The sequence below is a fragment of the Lepisma saccharinum genome, chromosome 13 (assembly GCF_977018435.1).
Source record: "Lepisma saccharinum chromosome 13, izLepSacc3.1, whole genome shotgun sequence".
Taxonomy (NCBI): Eukaryota; Metazoa; Arthropoda; class Insecta; order Zygentoma; family Lepismatidae; genus Lepisma; species Lepisma saccharinum.
The window spans coordinates 14,274,662-14,292,282 of NC_139241.1; the positions used below are offsets into that span (position 1 = coordinate 14,274,662).

Genomic DNA, 17,621 nt, shown 5'->3' on the forward strand with positions numbered 1-17,621 from the left:
ATTGTTGTGTAGATATCAGAAAGATTTTGTAAATAGTAACAAACTTAGCAACATATTTTCTATGATTTTTTTTAAAAACAGCAAAAAATAAATCTCTGGGAAAATCATGTTATTTTCATGACCATCAGCAAAGGGTTAAATCAAACATAACAATGCAATTGGTTTTAACCTTGCACCAGGGAGTGGCACCATCATCACCCAATGCACTTGCACTTCGCATTGTACACAGCCATTTACCTCCCCTTTTTCCACTAATGAAACCATTTATTTCCTGTAAATTTAAGTTAGGGTTAACTTGTTACATCACACAGGGAAAGTCAGAATGGAGGCAGCAGTGGTAATAGCCAATAAGAACAAAGTAGATGTAATACTTATAGGCAGGGCTGCTCTAGGTGAGTGTGGGGCCTGGGGCATACAATATATGCAGGAACTATAACCAATATTTTCCCAACGTCTGATAAAATCATAGATTTTTGTTCCTTATTCTGAAGTACAGTTAAAAACAATTAATTTATACTGTATTTCATGTTATTAATAGAGGCATGCATATTTCGTTTTTGACAAAAACACGAAATGTGAAATAACACATGGTAATGTTAATTTTTCATGTTTCTGAAACGGGTGAGGTGCATTTTCCAACCCTGTTTTGTCACAAAATGATGCGAAATGAAATGCAAAATGCAAAATAGACTCTTAAACATGAAATTTAGAGTTTATTTACTGAGTCAGAAGTCCCTTTCTGAAGTCAGAATTATTCTGAGAGTCATCCAATTCATGGAAAATTGATTAATTCTGCTGCAAATATTTTTGAAGCAAAAGAAAATGACACCATTATAGAGGAATAAAATTAATATTCTGGTAACAACATAAATGTGCTATTAGAAGGGATATGTTTATTTTGTGTAGTAAGTGCAGTTTTTAAATCAAATTTGGGATTATATTCACATTTTTATAAACCAAAATGTCATTTTATATACCGCTTTTCACCACTATAACAGAGAAATTTTATTTACTGCTTTTGAACCCAAAATTGACTCAGTTTTTGTATCAACATTTTGCTATTTTATTTACCAAAAATATGTGCTTCTAGTTATTACCTACATGTAATAAGCAGAACATGTTGAAGATGATTAAAATCAACGATTATAGGAGGCTAAAGAAAGTTTCAAAATTAGTGTTTCTTTTAATTTCCGAAGCACTAGTGTGACATTTATTATATTTAATTACATACCATTCTCTATTATAGTGCTGTTCTGTTAACTTTTCATTGAATTTTGATGCTGCAGTGAATTCACATTGTTTCACATAAAGTAATATTTTCACTTCCATCATTCCAGTCTGTAATTAAACAAATAGTGCATTTTTTTATTGAAATACTTGAACAGATTTAGAATAAGGTTTCAGCAATTTTGGATATTTTTAAGATATGTCAAAACTAGGGTGACCATAATATTTTTACCCCAAAATGGGATCCCAAGGAGGTCATATTACCCCCTTCCTTTCCTGAAAAATCAGTTAGGCCTAATTATAAAATCATTGTTATTATTAACGTTATTTATTAAAGCATGTAGTGCAGTTGATTAGGGGAGCAAGGGGGGGCTGTTGCTCCCCCACCACTTTTTGCCACTTTTACCCATGCACTATCCTGAACCTTATGTACTAGGGGAAAGTAAATTGTCCTTGCCCCCTACTTTTTGCACCTTGCCACCATAATTTTGGAACCAAATTGCCGCCACTGAAAGCATGGATCACATAAATCATTTCAGGGCCATGACTTTTTCACCACCAGTGATAACATGGCCCATAACATCATCCTGCCTCTTCAAAAGGTCTTGGCAAACTTTGATTCTTCATTGCTTTTGTTCATCGATCAGCTCCTTCGGAACAATTTTTCCCCACACCAAGATTTTCAGTTAAGATTTTCCTAACTGTTTTTCTATCAATTATGTTACTTAATCTGCTTTGCTTCTCACAGTTAGTTTATTATTTTGACGCAGAATTCAATGAATTTTTGCATTGTTTTCACCAGTTCTGCTTGTTACTGGCCACCCTGACTTCTGTTCATTGGTGACACTTTCTCTTCCCTCAGAAAAACGTTTAATTCATTTGTACATTGCTGTTTATGGCATTATCCTCAAACTTTGACTAACATGTCCCTTATTTCACTCCCACTTTTGCCTAGTTTAACAAGAAATTTAGTAATGTTTGCTCATTGCTCTAATACAAGCACCAACAATCTTGCGATGCCACACAATAAAAATGCAGCAACAATAATGAATGCCATTCAGCAAGATGCTGCCACATGTTGACATGAACACAACTGTGAGATACTGATATACCGTGGTTTTGAAACCTTAACGAACTGTTTGTGCAGTACTACAAAAGTACACACACGGTGGCAAGTTTGGAAAGTTAATTGTCACACCTTTTATAATGGCAAGCTGTAAGCTTGCATCAGACTTGAATCAAGCTAACTACCGAGTGTCCCTAAATAGTGTTCACAGTCTTTGAACGTTAATAACGGAGAAGCTATTAAAGATGACTTCACTGGGCTTTTTGTATTTGAAGCTGCTTGTACATTTAATGTTTGTGAGAATTAGTTCCATCACTGCCTACCAGGTAGTAGGCATTAGTATACACAAAATGGCAGAGGTGAGCAATTTTTATTTCGAGCAACGTAAGGAGTGTCAAATATTCACCCAGATCTTCTGATTCAACACCGTTAGCTTTCTACCTGTAGGAAACCGAAGGATAATGTGTATGCCACAAAGCGACAGACACAGGATGACATGACACATGAGATTGAGACTGCCTGTGTTTTCCTTCCCATGGAAACCATAACTGCTGTTTGTCCATTTGTTCAGCGTTGCCCCCAATGTATTGCTACCAATGGTAGTCATTTTGATTGTCTATAACTATAAGGTATCTGAAACCAAAAAAAGTTCATACTTGCTGTTATTATTATTCCTGTTATTAACATTCAAAGTGTTAACACTATTTTGAGACACACTGTAGTTACCAAGTGTCAGAATTACTGGAAACTTGACATGACAAACTTGCACCAAGCTTGTTACAAATATAAGCTTGTGAAAGCCAACTGTCACTTGATTTAAGCTTTCCATATCCAACTGATTTTGACAAACTACATGCAAGTTACCTGAAGCTGTCGTGCTATCTGGGATTTAATGCCATCAACAACAGCTAATCAATAAAATTGAACTGATCACGTTTTTTCCCAATATAAGAGATGTGCAAAGAAAAGTTATATTTGTTACTAATCAGACTGCTAAACTTACAAATACATTTTTCTCTATTGTTTTGTAATGTCTGCAGGTAATGATTTGGCTCGAGTGCTACGTTGGGGACCAGGATACACGGGTGGTGAAGACCCCTTGAATCTACTACGTGATGTGATCGATGCAGAGGAAATTCGTTTGGACCGTTGGACTGTTGTTTTTCACCCAGAAGATAGCAAAGATAAGGACTTGCAGCTTCCAAATTCTACAGGTTAGCATGCAGCTGTATCTGTTTGTAAGGGGCCCTTGTTTCTATGACTTTTTTAGTTTAATTTAGTCCCTTATTTAGTTCCAGTCTTTGGCTGTTTTCTTATCATACTCAAGTCATGCCTAAAATATCCAGACCTATTGACTTTTATAACTATCTGTATCTTAATGTTGTAACATCTTATGTGTGTGGTGCCAAAGTTGGAGGAGCAGAGTTGATATAAGCATAACTGATTAAGGTTTATTAATATTAACCCTTTGCACAGAAATGGAAATATTACAGGCAATGTACCATTTCGGACCCTTGTCTGAAAATTAATTACTCTGTTACTATGTATTGAACAGATCTCAAATTTTGAGTAATAGTGCCAGATATTACAGTTTACAATGTAACTTCTAAAAAACCTTTATCTATTTTACTTTGATCATAAGTGTTGCCATACCAAAAAAAATATTAAAAAATTGTTTGATGGTTTCTTTATTGCTCTGTTACTATTAATTGTACATAACTAAAATGCTGTGTACGAATACTAAATATTAGAGAGATTCCACATCGAAGCGACATGTTACATGTACCACACAACATGCAACATGACAGTTTCACACTGAAGAGACAAGCTGCACACAACATGCAGCAAGCGACACTTGTTTCTTTGCTCAGTTTACTTGACAATACTGTAATAACTGCATTAATCAGTTTATTAGTGAGCCGAAAGAAAAATGCAATAGACATTGTTATGTGTAAATCACTTTGTAAAATTTGTGCAAGTTATTGAAACTCTGGAGAGGCATGTTGTGTATGAGAAAACGGATAAATCATATGCACTGACCTCATAATGTACACGCTAGACTTTCCAGCCTCGATAAAGCGAAGACGTTAACACTTGAGAAATTGTTCTCAACCTTCGTTAAACCGTGTCCTGGTATATATGTATTTTTTAAGCCATTGCCTGGATCCCAAGAATTTTCCTGGTAAATACCTTTCCAGTATTTAAGATTGTATGCATGAATTAACATGTACCCATGAAATTAAATATTGATAAATAAATTCTGACATAATCGTAAAGAGTAATAATAGTTTGATTACGTGTTGAATTGTTGACAAATGTAAAAATATGGATGACGAAGCGGTATCGTTGTCTCCTTGTAATTAAGTGGTCCTGGATTCGATACCTGGTGGAAGCACATAGTGGGGCAGATCCCAATTTAAACTGTAGGTCCAGTCCTGATTAGTCTATTTGTTCATAAATTTGACTTAAAAAACAAAAACTCACAACTCAAATATGAAATTGGGATTATGTTAGTTGTCAACCACTTTCAGAAGAACCTTTTGCCACTCACTATAGTTGATACGAGGGCCCGGCAGTTGAGAAACAATGTACTAGAGCACTTCAGCACATTGACTGGTCTATTTTGGACTAACGTGCCTCATGTGCTGGCTTTTTCAAATAAAAGCAGTCACGGCCTAAATGGCCAAAACACGCCCTTTTACACAATGTTGAAGGCAAATTACAGCTGATAACTGAAAACTTGATAAAACGAAAAGAATGTTGTGTTTAAATCTTAAAACATTGTCCAAGCTCTGATCTATTCATGTAATTGAAAAACAGGGAACTGGTTTCCAGAGATCTAAAGATTTAAGGCAATTTTGATTTTTTGTAGTTGGCTCCACGAGTGAGGATAACACCCAGATATTTGTGATGAACAACTACTTTGGCATCGGCCTGGATGCAGATCTGTGCTTGGACTTTCACATGGCACGACAAGTCAATCCAGACAAATTTAATAGCAGGTAAGTTCCATGGTTCATGTTTTTGGTATTTTGATATGATCTGAAAATGCTTTGTAGTAGACTGTGTTTCTGTTAGGCATGTGATGTAGCCATTTACTGATATATTGGTGAACATTGATACATTGAATTTTTATTAGAATTGGTTAAAAAACCTACGTTTCAATGGATTCTTGTACTATATTAAGAGTTTGATAAAATAGGACATATCCTTCATATTTAGTACAGTTATATTGTTTTATTCTTCTCCTAAAACAGGGAGGTCCAAATAAAACTATATCCAAAAATAAGGTGGTAATAACTCATAACTTACTCACTATTACAGAATAATAAGTATTCTTAAATGATATTAAAAAATGCATTCGGCGAGGAAGCATTCTGGAGTCACCATGGTGAAGTTAGATGGCTTGTGCCTTTTTAACCTTTTAACTTTTTAAGATGAAATGCTTCTTTTAGATTGATTGTTTTAACTTTTGTGGTTTTAAACAGCAGTGTGGGAATGGAAGTTGTAACAGGTTTTGGCAAGTTTTTTAAATTCCACCTTTACCAGAGTCAAACCTATATCATTTTTTCCTGGCTTTTGAATTAACTTGACATGACTATGGAGTGTTTTCGATAATCAAAATAGACCCTGATTAAGGGAAAAGTGGTTTTCCGAAACATTGTTCTGAAATAATATATACTCACTAACCGTAAGTACAAAAAGTTTTTGTATTTTTAAATATCATTTAAAATATGTATTAAGGTGGTAATAAGCCAGTTTTTTATCATCAGAATGTTTATGTAGTTGTCAGAGACTTCTCGAGTTACTTCTTTTGGTTTATTCTTTAAAATTTGTCAAGTGTTTCAAAATCTCAGCTGCAGTTGTGATATTACATGCCAGTAGCTTCAAGCTACATTCCAAAACATTGTGAGAAATACCGACATGTGCCTCCCCTATGCAGACAAGGCCACTTCCAACATCTGCTCTGGGCAGTGGAGCGTGTGGCACTCTTGTGACTGGATTTGCCCAAGTTGTTACATGTAAGTTATAGACGTACTTGATCATACATACTAACACTCTTCTCTTCATTGGATATATTTTTGCTTGTGCCACCCTGCAGAAGAAAACTAAGTATGTGGTATTAAACTCCATTTTGTTGCAATGGTTTCAAACATTCACTTTATTTCTTTCAGGTATATTATTGCATAAATAATGCTTCTGAACCAGTTTAAAATAATCTCCAATTTGTAATATGTGAACATTATTGTTGGGATACATGAAATTGCATTGTATATCTATTAAATAATTATCATATAATTCGAAATAGGTCAATTATCACCATTGGAGTCAGCTCAAGAAATTAGGAGAGTATATAAAAATAGGTAAATGTTCTTGTAATGAATCTTGAATAAGTTAGATCTCCATAATATTATCAAAATAAAAAGAAAATAATGTATTGTTTTAAGATACTAAAAATTATCACACCGTTTTTAATTTGAAAATTATTACAGGTTGCACAACAAAGGTGTGTATGTAAAGATGGGGCTAAGAAAAATGGTTGGCAGAAAAATGTACAAAGACTTACATAAAGAAATTCGGCTAGAAGTGGATGGCAAACACGTAGAACTTCCTCAGGTTGAAGGAATTATCATCTTAAACATTCTAAGGTGAGAAACATTCTGGGCAAAAGTTGTAAACAAGATCGCACTGACTAGAAATTCCTTGAATTTAGGTATTAGACATGAATTCTGCATTATTTTATTTTTCCGGTATGAAAAAATAGTTATACATACAGTTTGTTATAAACTGCTGCTACATAATATTTGTAGTTTGCTTATCATAATAATTGTGATTTGTCTACGGAAATTATTATTGTTCATGATGACAGATTCTGTAAAGTGACATTATGTTTAATCTATTTGAGCTTTCATACAAAACATACAAATTCGTCGTGTGTGAAACAGATGGACTAAACTCCAATTACTGTTACTGTACTTTACTGGTAATTAGAAGGGACGAGATACGTCTATCTTGTAACGATCTGTTTGCCTTGGCAAGAAATGGGAGGGAAGTGTGCTACCAGAAATATCAAGTGAGGCCGGGATCCCAATTTTAGGCAAAAAAATAACAGAACTTACAAAACTGCTGGTTTAGATGTTTTTACCATGTTGTTCACAGTACCTCGACATTATTCAAAAACATTAGTAAAGTCGTGCGTAAGGGCCCCCCACTTCAATGCAGAGCAGGCAAGTCTATCTTTGGGTGGTTGAACGTCAACTTGCAGCAAAGATACAATTATCATCGCTTCGTTTCACAACCTAGAAAAATATTTAACCTTCGAGAACTTTCCAGTTTGCATAAAATGCAGCAACAAGTAAATATGGCAACAATGCAATCTACCTCAACCTCTAACTACACTAATCTACTCTTGCCCAAACCTTAACTGATATTTGCAGTAGGGTCAAATGATCGTACATAAGTTTTCATTTCAACAACTAACAATTTTTATTCAAGTTTTATTATGTCACAAAATATGTGCATCTTCACGGAACAAATTAATAAGAGCAACTTGAAATCACACCTTGTTCAAACAATGTGACATATAGTCACTTTAAGAATGTAACATTTTAAAATTATTTTCAACAATAAAGTCAACATCAAATTTGCAATACAATGGGTTGATTCATTTCAAGCTCTCTTTTATAATAATAATAATAATTTCTCCTAAAAGTATTTGCGTTTTTGTCCAGCAAAAATCAATAATAGTACATGCGTTCCTTGCTTAATTTTTACATATTCTACAGCACGTTCCGCAATCTTTCTTAATTTTATCTCTTTATAAAAATCTTAGATGCTTCTTTATCCTTTTTACCTATTTCTAATGCTACAATAACTTATAATAGGTGCTCGTGAAAGGAAGGTATATTGGCCGTTTAGTACGCGGGGCTGTTGACCACATCACGAAATTGTGATCGTCGCGATTTGTCAGAAGTAACCATTTGTGACGGGATTTTATCTTTTTGGCAACTGATCACACCTATGTCACTGAACATTATTTGGGTACGTCTTGCTTTCACAAGTTAACTTATAACTCTAATTTTTCAACATTCGTAGCTTTCTTTCGTTAGTAACGACAATTACGTAATTCATAAAAAAATGTCTACTAATTCATGTCTCGCCGTTATGCAATTACGCGAACAGTTTCAATACTTAATTTTATTCTATCCTACAGTGCGTAATGTACGTGAAAAGTTCGGTGATGCACTACTCAAAAGTTTGCACAAGTTTTAAACACGCACCATTGACAAATCAGAGGGTGTGGGTTCGAATACTGCATTTTATAATAGCGGAGCACTAGTAATAAGTTCAATTCCCATACCTGTAACGACGATACTGGAAGATTCTCTGGCGATAGCAATCCAACGATTACTTTCTCTTCCAATTGGTAATGGCCTCATGAGTAATGGTGCTTCCAACGTTACGAAATTAGCCTTTTCGTAACATACTTCATTCCATTCAAAGTCTGTATTCCACCCAACTTTGTACTGGATACTTTCCATAGTTTAACTTGAACAATATGCACTTCCCTTGTAGTCCGTTACGAGAAAACGTGAGAAGTCAATTTCAGAATTTGACTGCCCCAGACGTTGCCCATTTTCAACTAGTCAAACACTCGGTCAAATGTTCATGTTAACTTGGTCGTGGAAGCAACATGTAAGCTCCGTGCATTATACTTGGCATCGTGAATACTGAGAAAGGAAAAGCAACCGCGATTACCAAATGCCAGCTTGCAACTAACTCTTACAAGCCTCAACTCTGTGTTGCAACTTACTCATCCACCCGACGTACTGTATCAACTGTTTCTGCTCACTTTCAAAAATGTCATACTGCACGTCATTCACCAGATAGCGTGATTATGCAACGGCAAAGGTAGTGAAGTAGGTGCTGCCATCTATTGCGAGTCCAATTAACTAACAGCATTTACTTCGCAAATATGAGTGGACAGCCCATAACAACACGTAGGTGTTGAGATTGTAGAATTTTCATCAATTTTTCAATTGTAAACAATGATTTACAGAAAATGCTACAATCTGAAGGCCTCCCTGATGGTGCAGTGGTAGTGTCATCGCCTTGTAATCAAGGGGTCCCAGGCTCGCTACCCGGTGGAGGCCCATAGTGGTTCGGATCCCACTTTAAACTGTAGGTCCAGTCCCAGTTAGCCTTACTGTGCATAAAGTGGACTTAAAACACCAAATCAACCAACCAACCAATGTCTATCTGATTCCAATAGATCTCTTCAAAGTGAGTAGATATGTTAATAAAAAAAATAACAAATATCATATTTTTGGAGTTACGTTTTTCTGGTTCTCACACGATGAATTTGAAATGATTGTTCCAGTCTGAGTGGAGATTACAATATTTAATTGAATTCTCAAATTTACTGAATCCTAAAATACAGTACAGGGTGGTAAAATTTTATTTCATTGCTTGATGACTAATGTTGATTTTCATATCTTTACTGATAAGGAGTATATGTAATGTGATGAATTGTGTATACTATAAAATTATTTCTGTTGAAATTTGGGAAAACTTATGCTGGAAAAGCTTTAATTCTGTGTGAATTTTCATTTGGTTCTGAAGTACCCATCCTGATTTTTAGGTGTGTGTGAGTGTGTACATGCACAATTAAATTTTGTGGTGATTAAAGTAAGATTTTAACTCATATAAGCTAAAATTATTATGATTATGTGGTAAATTATGATCTTATATCAATCACACTAAATAATCTTTGAATGAAGCTTATTACTTAATGGTTTTTCTTGTATGTACGCATTGCTTGCATTGTAGAATTTTCCTGTAGTTTACGGTTATTACAAGCATAAGAAAACAGTTTTTCATTGTGATGTTTCAGGAGAACACACGCTCCCTTCATCAGACATTTATTTTCACTTTGACTAAACGTACATTTTTTTATCTGAAATAAAAAAAACAGACTGCTTCTTTTCACAGTTAAGTTGCTATATTACAACAATGTAACATTGACAACATCCATTATATAACGGATTCTTTTTGTTTAAAAAATTGCTAACTGTTGTTGTAACTGTGTCTTTAGTCAAAATGAAAATAAATGTCTGAAGGGAGCGTGTGTTCTCCTGAAATGTCACAACAAAAAACTGTTTTCTTATGCTTGTAATAACAGTAAACTACAGGAAAATAATTATTACTTAATGGTTATATGTGGAAAATTAAGCAAATAAAATAAAATAAATAACTCCAGAAAAATTCAGCTGAATGGGATATGGTTTAGTGGTGACTAAAAGTAAAATTATAGAATTAAAATATCTTTAAAGAACTGTGAAGTATCTTCAATAGCACAGTGATTAATTTAAATATTATCTCTGCAGTTGGGGCTCTGGAGCTAATCCTTGGGGTCCTGAAAAAGAGGATCAATTTGCCAAACCGAATCACTGGGATGGTATGTTAGAAGTAGTCGGCGTCACAGGCGTTGTGCATTTGGGCCAAATTCAGTCAGGTCTTCGATCAGCTGTGAGAATTGCTCAGGTGAGTACAGTAAATAAACATTATTGTTTGTGCTGACTCTTTATGGGAAAATTACGGACTTTAAACGCATAAAAAATATTGCAGTATGAGTTGAAGTGAGTGACTAAGGAGTTTTTCCGGACTAAACACATATTCGACGTCTGTCATAAAACTGCTGTCCAATAAGACGGGTTACAGGCACCTTTGCTGTACACTCATATTGTGAATGAACAACAGGCTATAATCACACTGCATTTCTTGTGCATGTGGGTTGCAACCACCTCTTTCAAATTCAACTGCTCATTGTTGTGTTTTCTTCGTTGCTTGTACTCTTGTCTAATTACATTGCTCATTTGCTTATGCTCTTGATTATAACATTGAATAATTTATATTTACATTGTGGAAATTCTTTATGAGGATTCAGCTTTGGATTTCACAGTTTGTGATGATTTCAATTACAAAGAGGAAGTTTTTAAGTTATTTTTCATTTTCACTATGTATTCAAAATATGTTTTCAGTAACTTTTGTTATATTTTTTATTTTTAAAAAGTGTGACAGTAAAACATTCATAAAAAAGGTAAAAAGGTAAAGTGTTCCCCTGTGCTTTGCACCATACCATGAAGGTGTATAGGGGGTGTGGAGTTAGGGCCCCACACTTTCTTGATCACGGCCAAAGCTAGGGGTGATGTGATCAGCACCATGCCCTTGGCTGCCTTTACCCCCCATAGTATCCTCCAGATACCCACTTTATAAGATGCTGGGTGGGCGCCGGAGTCACTTGAACAGGTGGAAAAAATCCCGGATCTCTCCCGCTGTGGATCAAACCTGGGTCTCTCGCATGGTAGTCAGACACCCTAATGACTGAGCTATCGCAGCTCTTAGTAAAACATTCATAAATGTGAGAAAATATATAAAATGTGGAAATAGGATATCTTGTAGATTTCAGAATGAGTTGGTAAATAATAACAAACTTGGCAGCATATTTTTTTCATTATTTTGTTCTATTTTTCTATTATTCTTCTCGAATGTGCTGATTTTGAATTCCTCACAGAGAGTTTTAACATTCCTAACAATTTATCCATATTTGGAGATGATGGCAGTGTTTTACGAAACGTTTTTAGCTTTATGAGAAGCATGGGCCTTTCACACAGTTTCTGAGAAAGTTTTAAGACTGTCCTTACCTTTTTTGAATGTGTCGCATTTGTCCTGTGCAGGTCCCTTTACAACTTGCATTGTTAAACCTTTATCAAGGGGCTCTTTACACCTTTCTTTTAATTTTAAGGTAAGGGTTTTAGATGAGGGCATTTTCCCCATATACAGTGAAACCTCATTAATCCGTACTAATGCAGGGTGGCTACTTCCTTGAATTCCGGGAATTATGTGTGAATTAATGGCTCCGGGAATTATGCGTGAATTCTTCTTGGATTTTTCCCCGTAGATGTGAAAAATTCCAACTTTTATTAATCCAAATTTCATTGAATTTATTACATATTTATTAATGCCCTAAGGTAAGTTTTTCACAGTTTAGCTTTTATTTTTGTTGAGGAAGGAAATAAAAAGAAAGAAAGCTTTGTAGAAAATAAAACAGAATTCTCTCAATCTGTTTGCTTTGTTAGTGTCCTTTGCAGAAGAATCTATCTGGCATACGGAAGATTATTGCAAGATAGAATATCATGAAATTGATTAGGTAAATTAGAATTCTTATCCCATTAACAATTTTTCGTAGATTACTGTACCCCGTAACATTTGTGTGTGTTTGTAGATGTATTTCAAGTCTGAATATTTGAAATGGCGAATGTAAGCTCTGCACCTTAAATTAAATATACATACGTATATACTGTTGAATTGAATTGAATTAGAATTTTATGATACATTGGAATCGCACAGACTTTTTGTATTGTTAATACATATGTGTTTGGGGGGGGGGGGGGTGAGAGGCAGTAATACGTAATGTTGAAATAGAGAACGCATCTGCTTGTACCCTTGAATTTTTGGAAAGTTCGCCTTAAAAACCAGGAATTATATTTGAATTTTATCATGGTCTTAGAGTGGCCACCCTGTAATGAGGGGGATACGTTGACAGGTTTAATGAAAGTCCGGATTAACTGAAATATCCTAAAAGAACAGTAGAAAGTGCATTAAAACTCTGTTTATAGCAATAAATATGTTTATTATGGTGTATTTAAAGGGCATTCATGTGTCAATGCTGCTTCTTTCCGAAAGTCTGTGGGAAACAGAATTTCATCAGTGGTTGACTGCCTTTTCTTTGGGAAGTTCTCCCATGGACATTGGATGTACGTATTCTTAGCCATTACGGAGCAATATGATGAATGCAATTATTGACTTCTAGCCACATTTAAAACCTTGCATTCTGCATTTTTTTTTTTGATTAAGCGAAGTCTGGCTTATCTTCTTTGCAGAAGAATCTATCTGGCATACGGAAGATTATTGCAAGATAGAATATCATGAAATTGATTAGGTAAATTAGAATTCTTATCCCATTAACAATTTTTCGTAGATTACTGTACCCCGTAACATTTGTGTGTGTTTGTAGATGTATTTCAAGTCTGAATATTTGAAATGGCGAATGTAAGCTCTGCACCTTAAATTAAATATACATACGTATATACTGTTGAATTGAATTGAATTAGAATTTTATGATACATTGGAATCGCACAGACTTTTTGTATTGTTAATACATATGTGTTTGGGGGGGGGGGGGGGTGAGAGGCAGTAATACGTAATGTTGAAATAGAGAACGCATCTGCTTGTACCCTTGAATTTTTGGAAAGTTCGCCTTAAAAACCAGGAATTATATTTGAATTTTATCATGGTCTTAGAGTGGCCACCCTGTAATGAGGGGGATACGTTGACAGGTTTAATGAAAGTCCGGATTAACTGAAATATCCTAAAAGAACAGTAGAAAGTGCATTAAAACTCTGTTTATAGCAATAAATATGTTTATTATGGTGTATTTAAAGGGCATTCATGTGTCAATGCTGCTTCTTTCCGAAAGTCTGTGGGAAACAGAATTTCATCAGTGGTTGACTGCCTTTTCTTTGGGAAGTTCTCCCATGGACATTGGATGTACGTATTCTTAGCCATTACGGAGCAATATGATGAATGCAATTATTGACTTCTAGCCACATTTAAAACCTTGCATTCTGCATTTTTTTTTTTGATTAAGCGAAGTCTGGCTTATCGGAGTCCGGATTAATTTACTGTACTTAGAAGTGTGTAAAATGCCCATATGTACCAAAGCACTCAAAAATTTCAAATCAATCAATCAGTCATTGACAGCACCTGCATTTACTGCACATTAATTTTAACATTTATCTTTCATTTTGGGTGGTTGCATTATGAAAACATGCAAGATATATAATGTGTGTTTCTTGTGCATAAACTGAATATTTTTGTATCCACTATTTTATGTAGTTATAATCTTACAAACTCTGCTTTCAAATCATTGCAGGGAGGCCACATAAAAATCCATATGAATACTGATATTCCCGTACAGGTGGATGGTGAGCCGTGGGTTCAAAGTCCTGGTGATGTAGTTGTACTTAAATCTGCACTCAAGGTAAATATGGGTGTTACATGTATGTCTTAATTAAATTCAATTATTGAAGTTTAAAAAGTTATTGTTTTTCCTTTAACATTATTTATATTTTTTTGAAATTCATCTGTTTTATGTGATTATTAAATGACATATTGAGTTGTGCACTTTTTCCTATTTAAAATTGTTATATTTGTAGATAAAATACTTCCTATTACCTAATTATTAAAAGTAAATTGTTTCTGTTGCTCATATTTCCAAAACTTACTGCGTGGTTTTGTTATTTACAGTACAGTAAATATATATTTCTGCCCAATTAGATACTTTCGTATCTAGCTTTATCATATTTGATTTTGTTTACTAATAAGAAAATAGTTCATATTGACTGTAAAGATATTTTTTTTTTTTCTCTGTGTACTGGCAGTGCATAAAGAATGTGCATTTGTTCATGACTACACCACAGTAAATTTTTAATCATAAAGTTAAATAATTTCTCATTTTTCTTGGATATATTTTGATTGTCAGTTCTTTAGCACTGCTCACGTGTGGTTTACAAGTCCTTTACTAATTCCAATATTTCAGTCCAGTTGCTAGATTCTTCCTCAGGGGTGTCCAAAAGCACATTCAAGGCTAAAAACTAGGACTGAGTTTCCAATATTTCAGCCCAGTTGCTAGATTCTTCCTCAGGGGTGTCCAAAACCACATTCAAGACTAAAAACTAGGACTGAGTTCCAATATTTCAGCCCAGTTGCTAGATTCTTCCTCAGGGGTGTCCAAAACCACATTCAAGGCTAAAAACTAGGACTGAGTTCCAATATTTCAGCCCAGTTGCTAGATTCTTCCTCAGGGGTGTCCAAAACCACATTCAAGGCTAAAAACTAGGACTGCGTTCCAATATTTCAGCCCAGTTGCTAGATTCTTCCTCAGGGGTGTCCAAAATCACATTCAAGGCTAAAAACTAGGGCTGAGCTGATGTATCGGTATCAGCCAATACCAATGATATCGGTATCAGAAAGTATCAGTTGTAATTCATCACTGATACCAGCTGATACTTTTCCGGCATAGTGAGCTTTCACAGAGTCTGCAAAAAGCTGCGGGGCACTTTCATGGAGTCTAATTATCCTAAAAATTATGCAAAATTCAACCTTTTTTTTATTTTGCACCAATGTTGTACAAAAAAAACTGTATTGGAGAAGAATATTTACATACTTTCAAAATAAATTAATTATTGCAATTTTCAAGTATCTGTATCGGTATCGGTGGATATCAGAAAGAGTATCGGCATTGGGATCAGTTCAAAGTGGTATAAAGCTCAGCCCTACTAAAAATGGAATAAAAAGTTGTTAAAAGGATAAAAGAGTTGGGCTTTTAAAAACTGTACTGGCATCCTTACCATCAATAGTTACTGTCAGCCAGTGGCAGCAATTAGGGGGCAGTTCACCAATTTTGCTCCAGCACTATGCTAAACCGTATCTACAAAGGGAAATATACTGTCCTTGCCCCGCAGTTTTGGCACCTTGTCCCCGTGCTTTTGGAATCCAATTCCCGCCACTTCTGTCAGCTGTGCAGCACTGGTAAACAAAACTAGCTGTTGTAGTTGAGACTGGTGGAAATTTTATAGGAGAATTGATGCCTCAGTTATATATTAAATCGACCAATTTCTCTCCAATATCAGAATCATATCTATCCATTCTTTGTGCTCTGACATATTCACAAATGTAATACTAGAAGGTATTTTTGTCAACCTATGTAATCCAAAATAATTTCATATTTCCATGGCAAGTTTTTTTCATTCTATAGAGCGTCTCAACCTTAAAAGTCAGTGTGGGTTAAATGTAGCATGTGTTACCAGATCAACAAATAGAGTCGCATCGAGTTGCTGTTAATCGCTAATGATTGCGACAAATTTACTTCCTTAATATCGTATAGAAAATCATCAAAATCTATGTATTTGATGCATTTTGGAAAAAAAAACAATAGTTACCTCAAGATTTGCATGTAAATGTTTATTTTTCGACATAACTATTTACCATTTTACATTTGCATTATATGTGTAATACACGCAACTATTGTTACTTCTTTCGTTGAATGTTGTATCCTTTACATAAACAGAATTAAATAAATGCAAAAACAAACATTAAGATACATTTTTTATGGAAAATAAAGCACACTGCACTTCCTACGAACTAGGGCACCTGCCTGCAACTGAATTGTAACCTTGGTGGTGCCCAATGAATTTGATACGCAAGACAGCCCGCATAAACAAACTACAATTGCGGAATAAATAACGGTGCTGTGGAATAACAATGCATTCTAAAAATAACTTCAAACAATGGTCAACACTTTTCTCGCTTGGTCTGCATGTGTATCGCGACAAACCGAAAAGTTTCTCACTAACCAACTTTTTCATGTTACAGTCTGATGATTTATACAAAATATCCAATGTATGTATGTGTATATATATATATATATATATATATATATATATATATATATATATATATATATATATATATATAGGATAAAAGCAAGGAGGGCCAAAAGGGCTAAGTAAAAATCAAATAAGGTAAAAGGAAACACTCACCGGACAGTAGGAAAATTCAAAATTTTCGCTAATTTATAGCATCATCAGTGTGAGAAGAAACAGAAGACGGAACCGGAAGTTGGGGTCCTGCAGAGTTGCCAGGTCCCCATTGAAGAAGAAGCGGTGCGTAGAACGAAAAAAACACTGTTTCGTCACCAGGCTCGTTGTAAACTGTGAGTGTGTAGGATGAGTTGGGAGGGAGGGCGGGAGGGTGGGTGAGGGTTGGGCATTACTGGGTGGCCTTGTTCAGGCCAGGTGGAGTGGTTGCACTCATGGCCGATATATAGGCCCTCTCCCATCTTTTGCGAACAGAGGTGTTGGCTGGTTGGGGTAGGAGGTGGATGATCGCTACCCGGAAGCAGTCGTTGAAACTGATGTTGTGGTGGTTGGTGTGGACGGCGACAGTGAAGTCCAGGTTGTGGGTGGAGGAGCGGTGGTTATTGATGCAGAGGTTGAGGGCCGTTGATGTTTCCCCCAGGTAAAAATCACCACAGATGTTGCAGGTGAGGATGTAGATAAGGTTTGAGGCATGGCAGGTCCCTTTGGGATGGAGGGTAAATTTGCCAGTGGCCATGTGCACCTGGAGGGTGTGAGAAGTGATGAGGATGGGACAGGTCTTGCACCTGGGTCAGTTGCATTTATGGGCAGGGGGTGTTGGATGTGTG

At 35.4% G+C, this 17,621-nt stretch overlaps 1 protein-coding gene across 3 annotated transcripts in view; it reads left to right on the plus strand.

Moving 5' to 3' along the window:
* The window catches only part of LOC145997184 (diacylglycerol kinase theta), a 262,475-nt gene that overhangs the window by 234,161 nt on the left and 10,693 nt on the right, over positions 1-17,621 (plus strand). For all 3 annotated transcript variants that reach the window (XM_083133895.1, XM_083133897.1, XM_083133896.1), the window contains 5 exons: positions 3,334-3,507; positions 5,166-5,295; positions 6,787-6,942; positions 10,681-10,837; positions 14,289-14,396. In XM_083133895.1, coding sequence (XP_082990021.1) covers positions 3,334-3,507; positions 5,166-5,295; positions 6,787-6,942; positions 10,681-10,837; positions 14,289-14,396 — 725 coding nt within the window. The remainder of the gene's footprint in view (positions 1-3,333; positions 3,508-5,165; positions 5,296-6,786; positions 6,943-10,680; positions 10,838-14,288; positions 14,397-17,621) is intronic.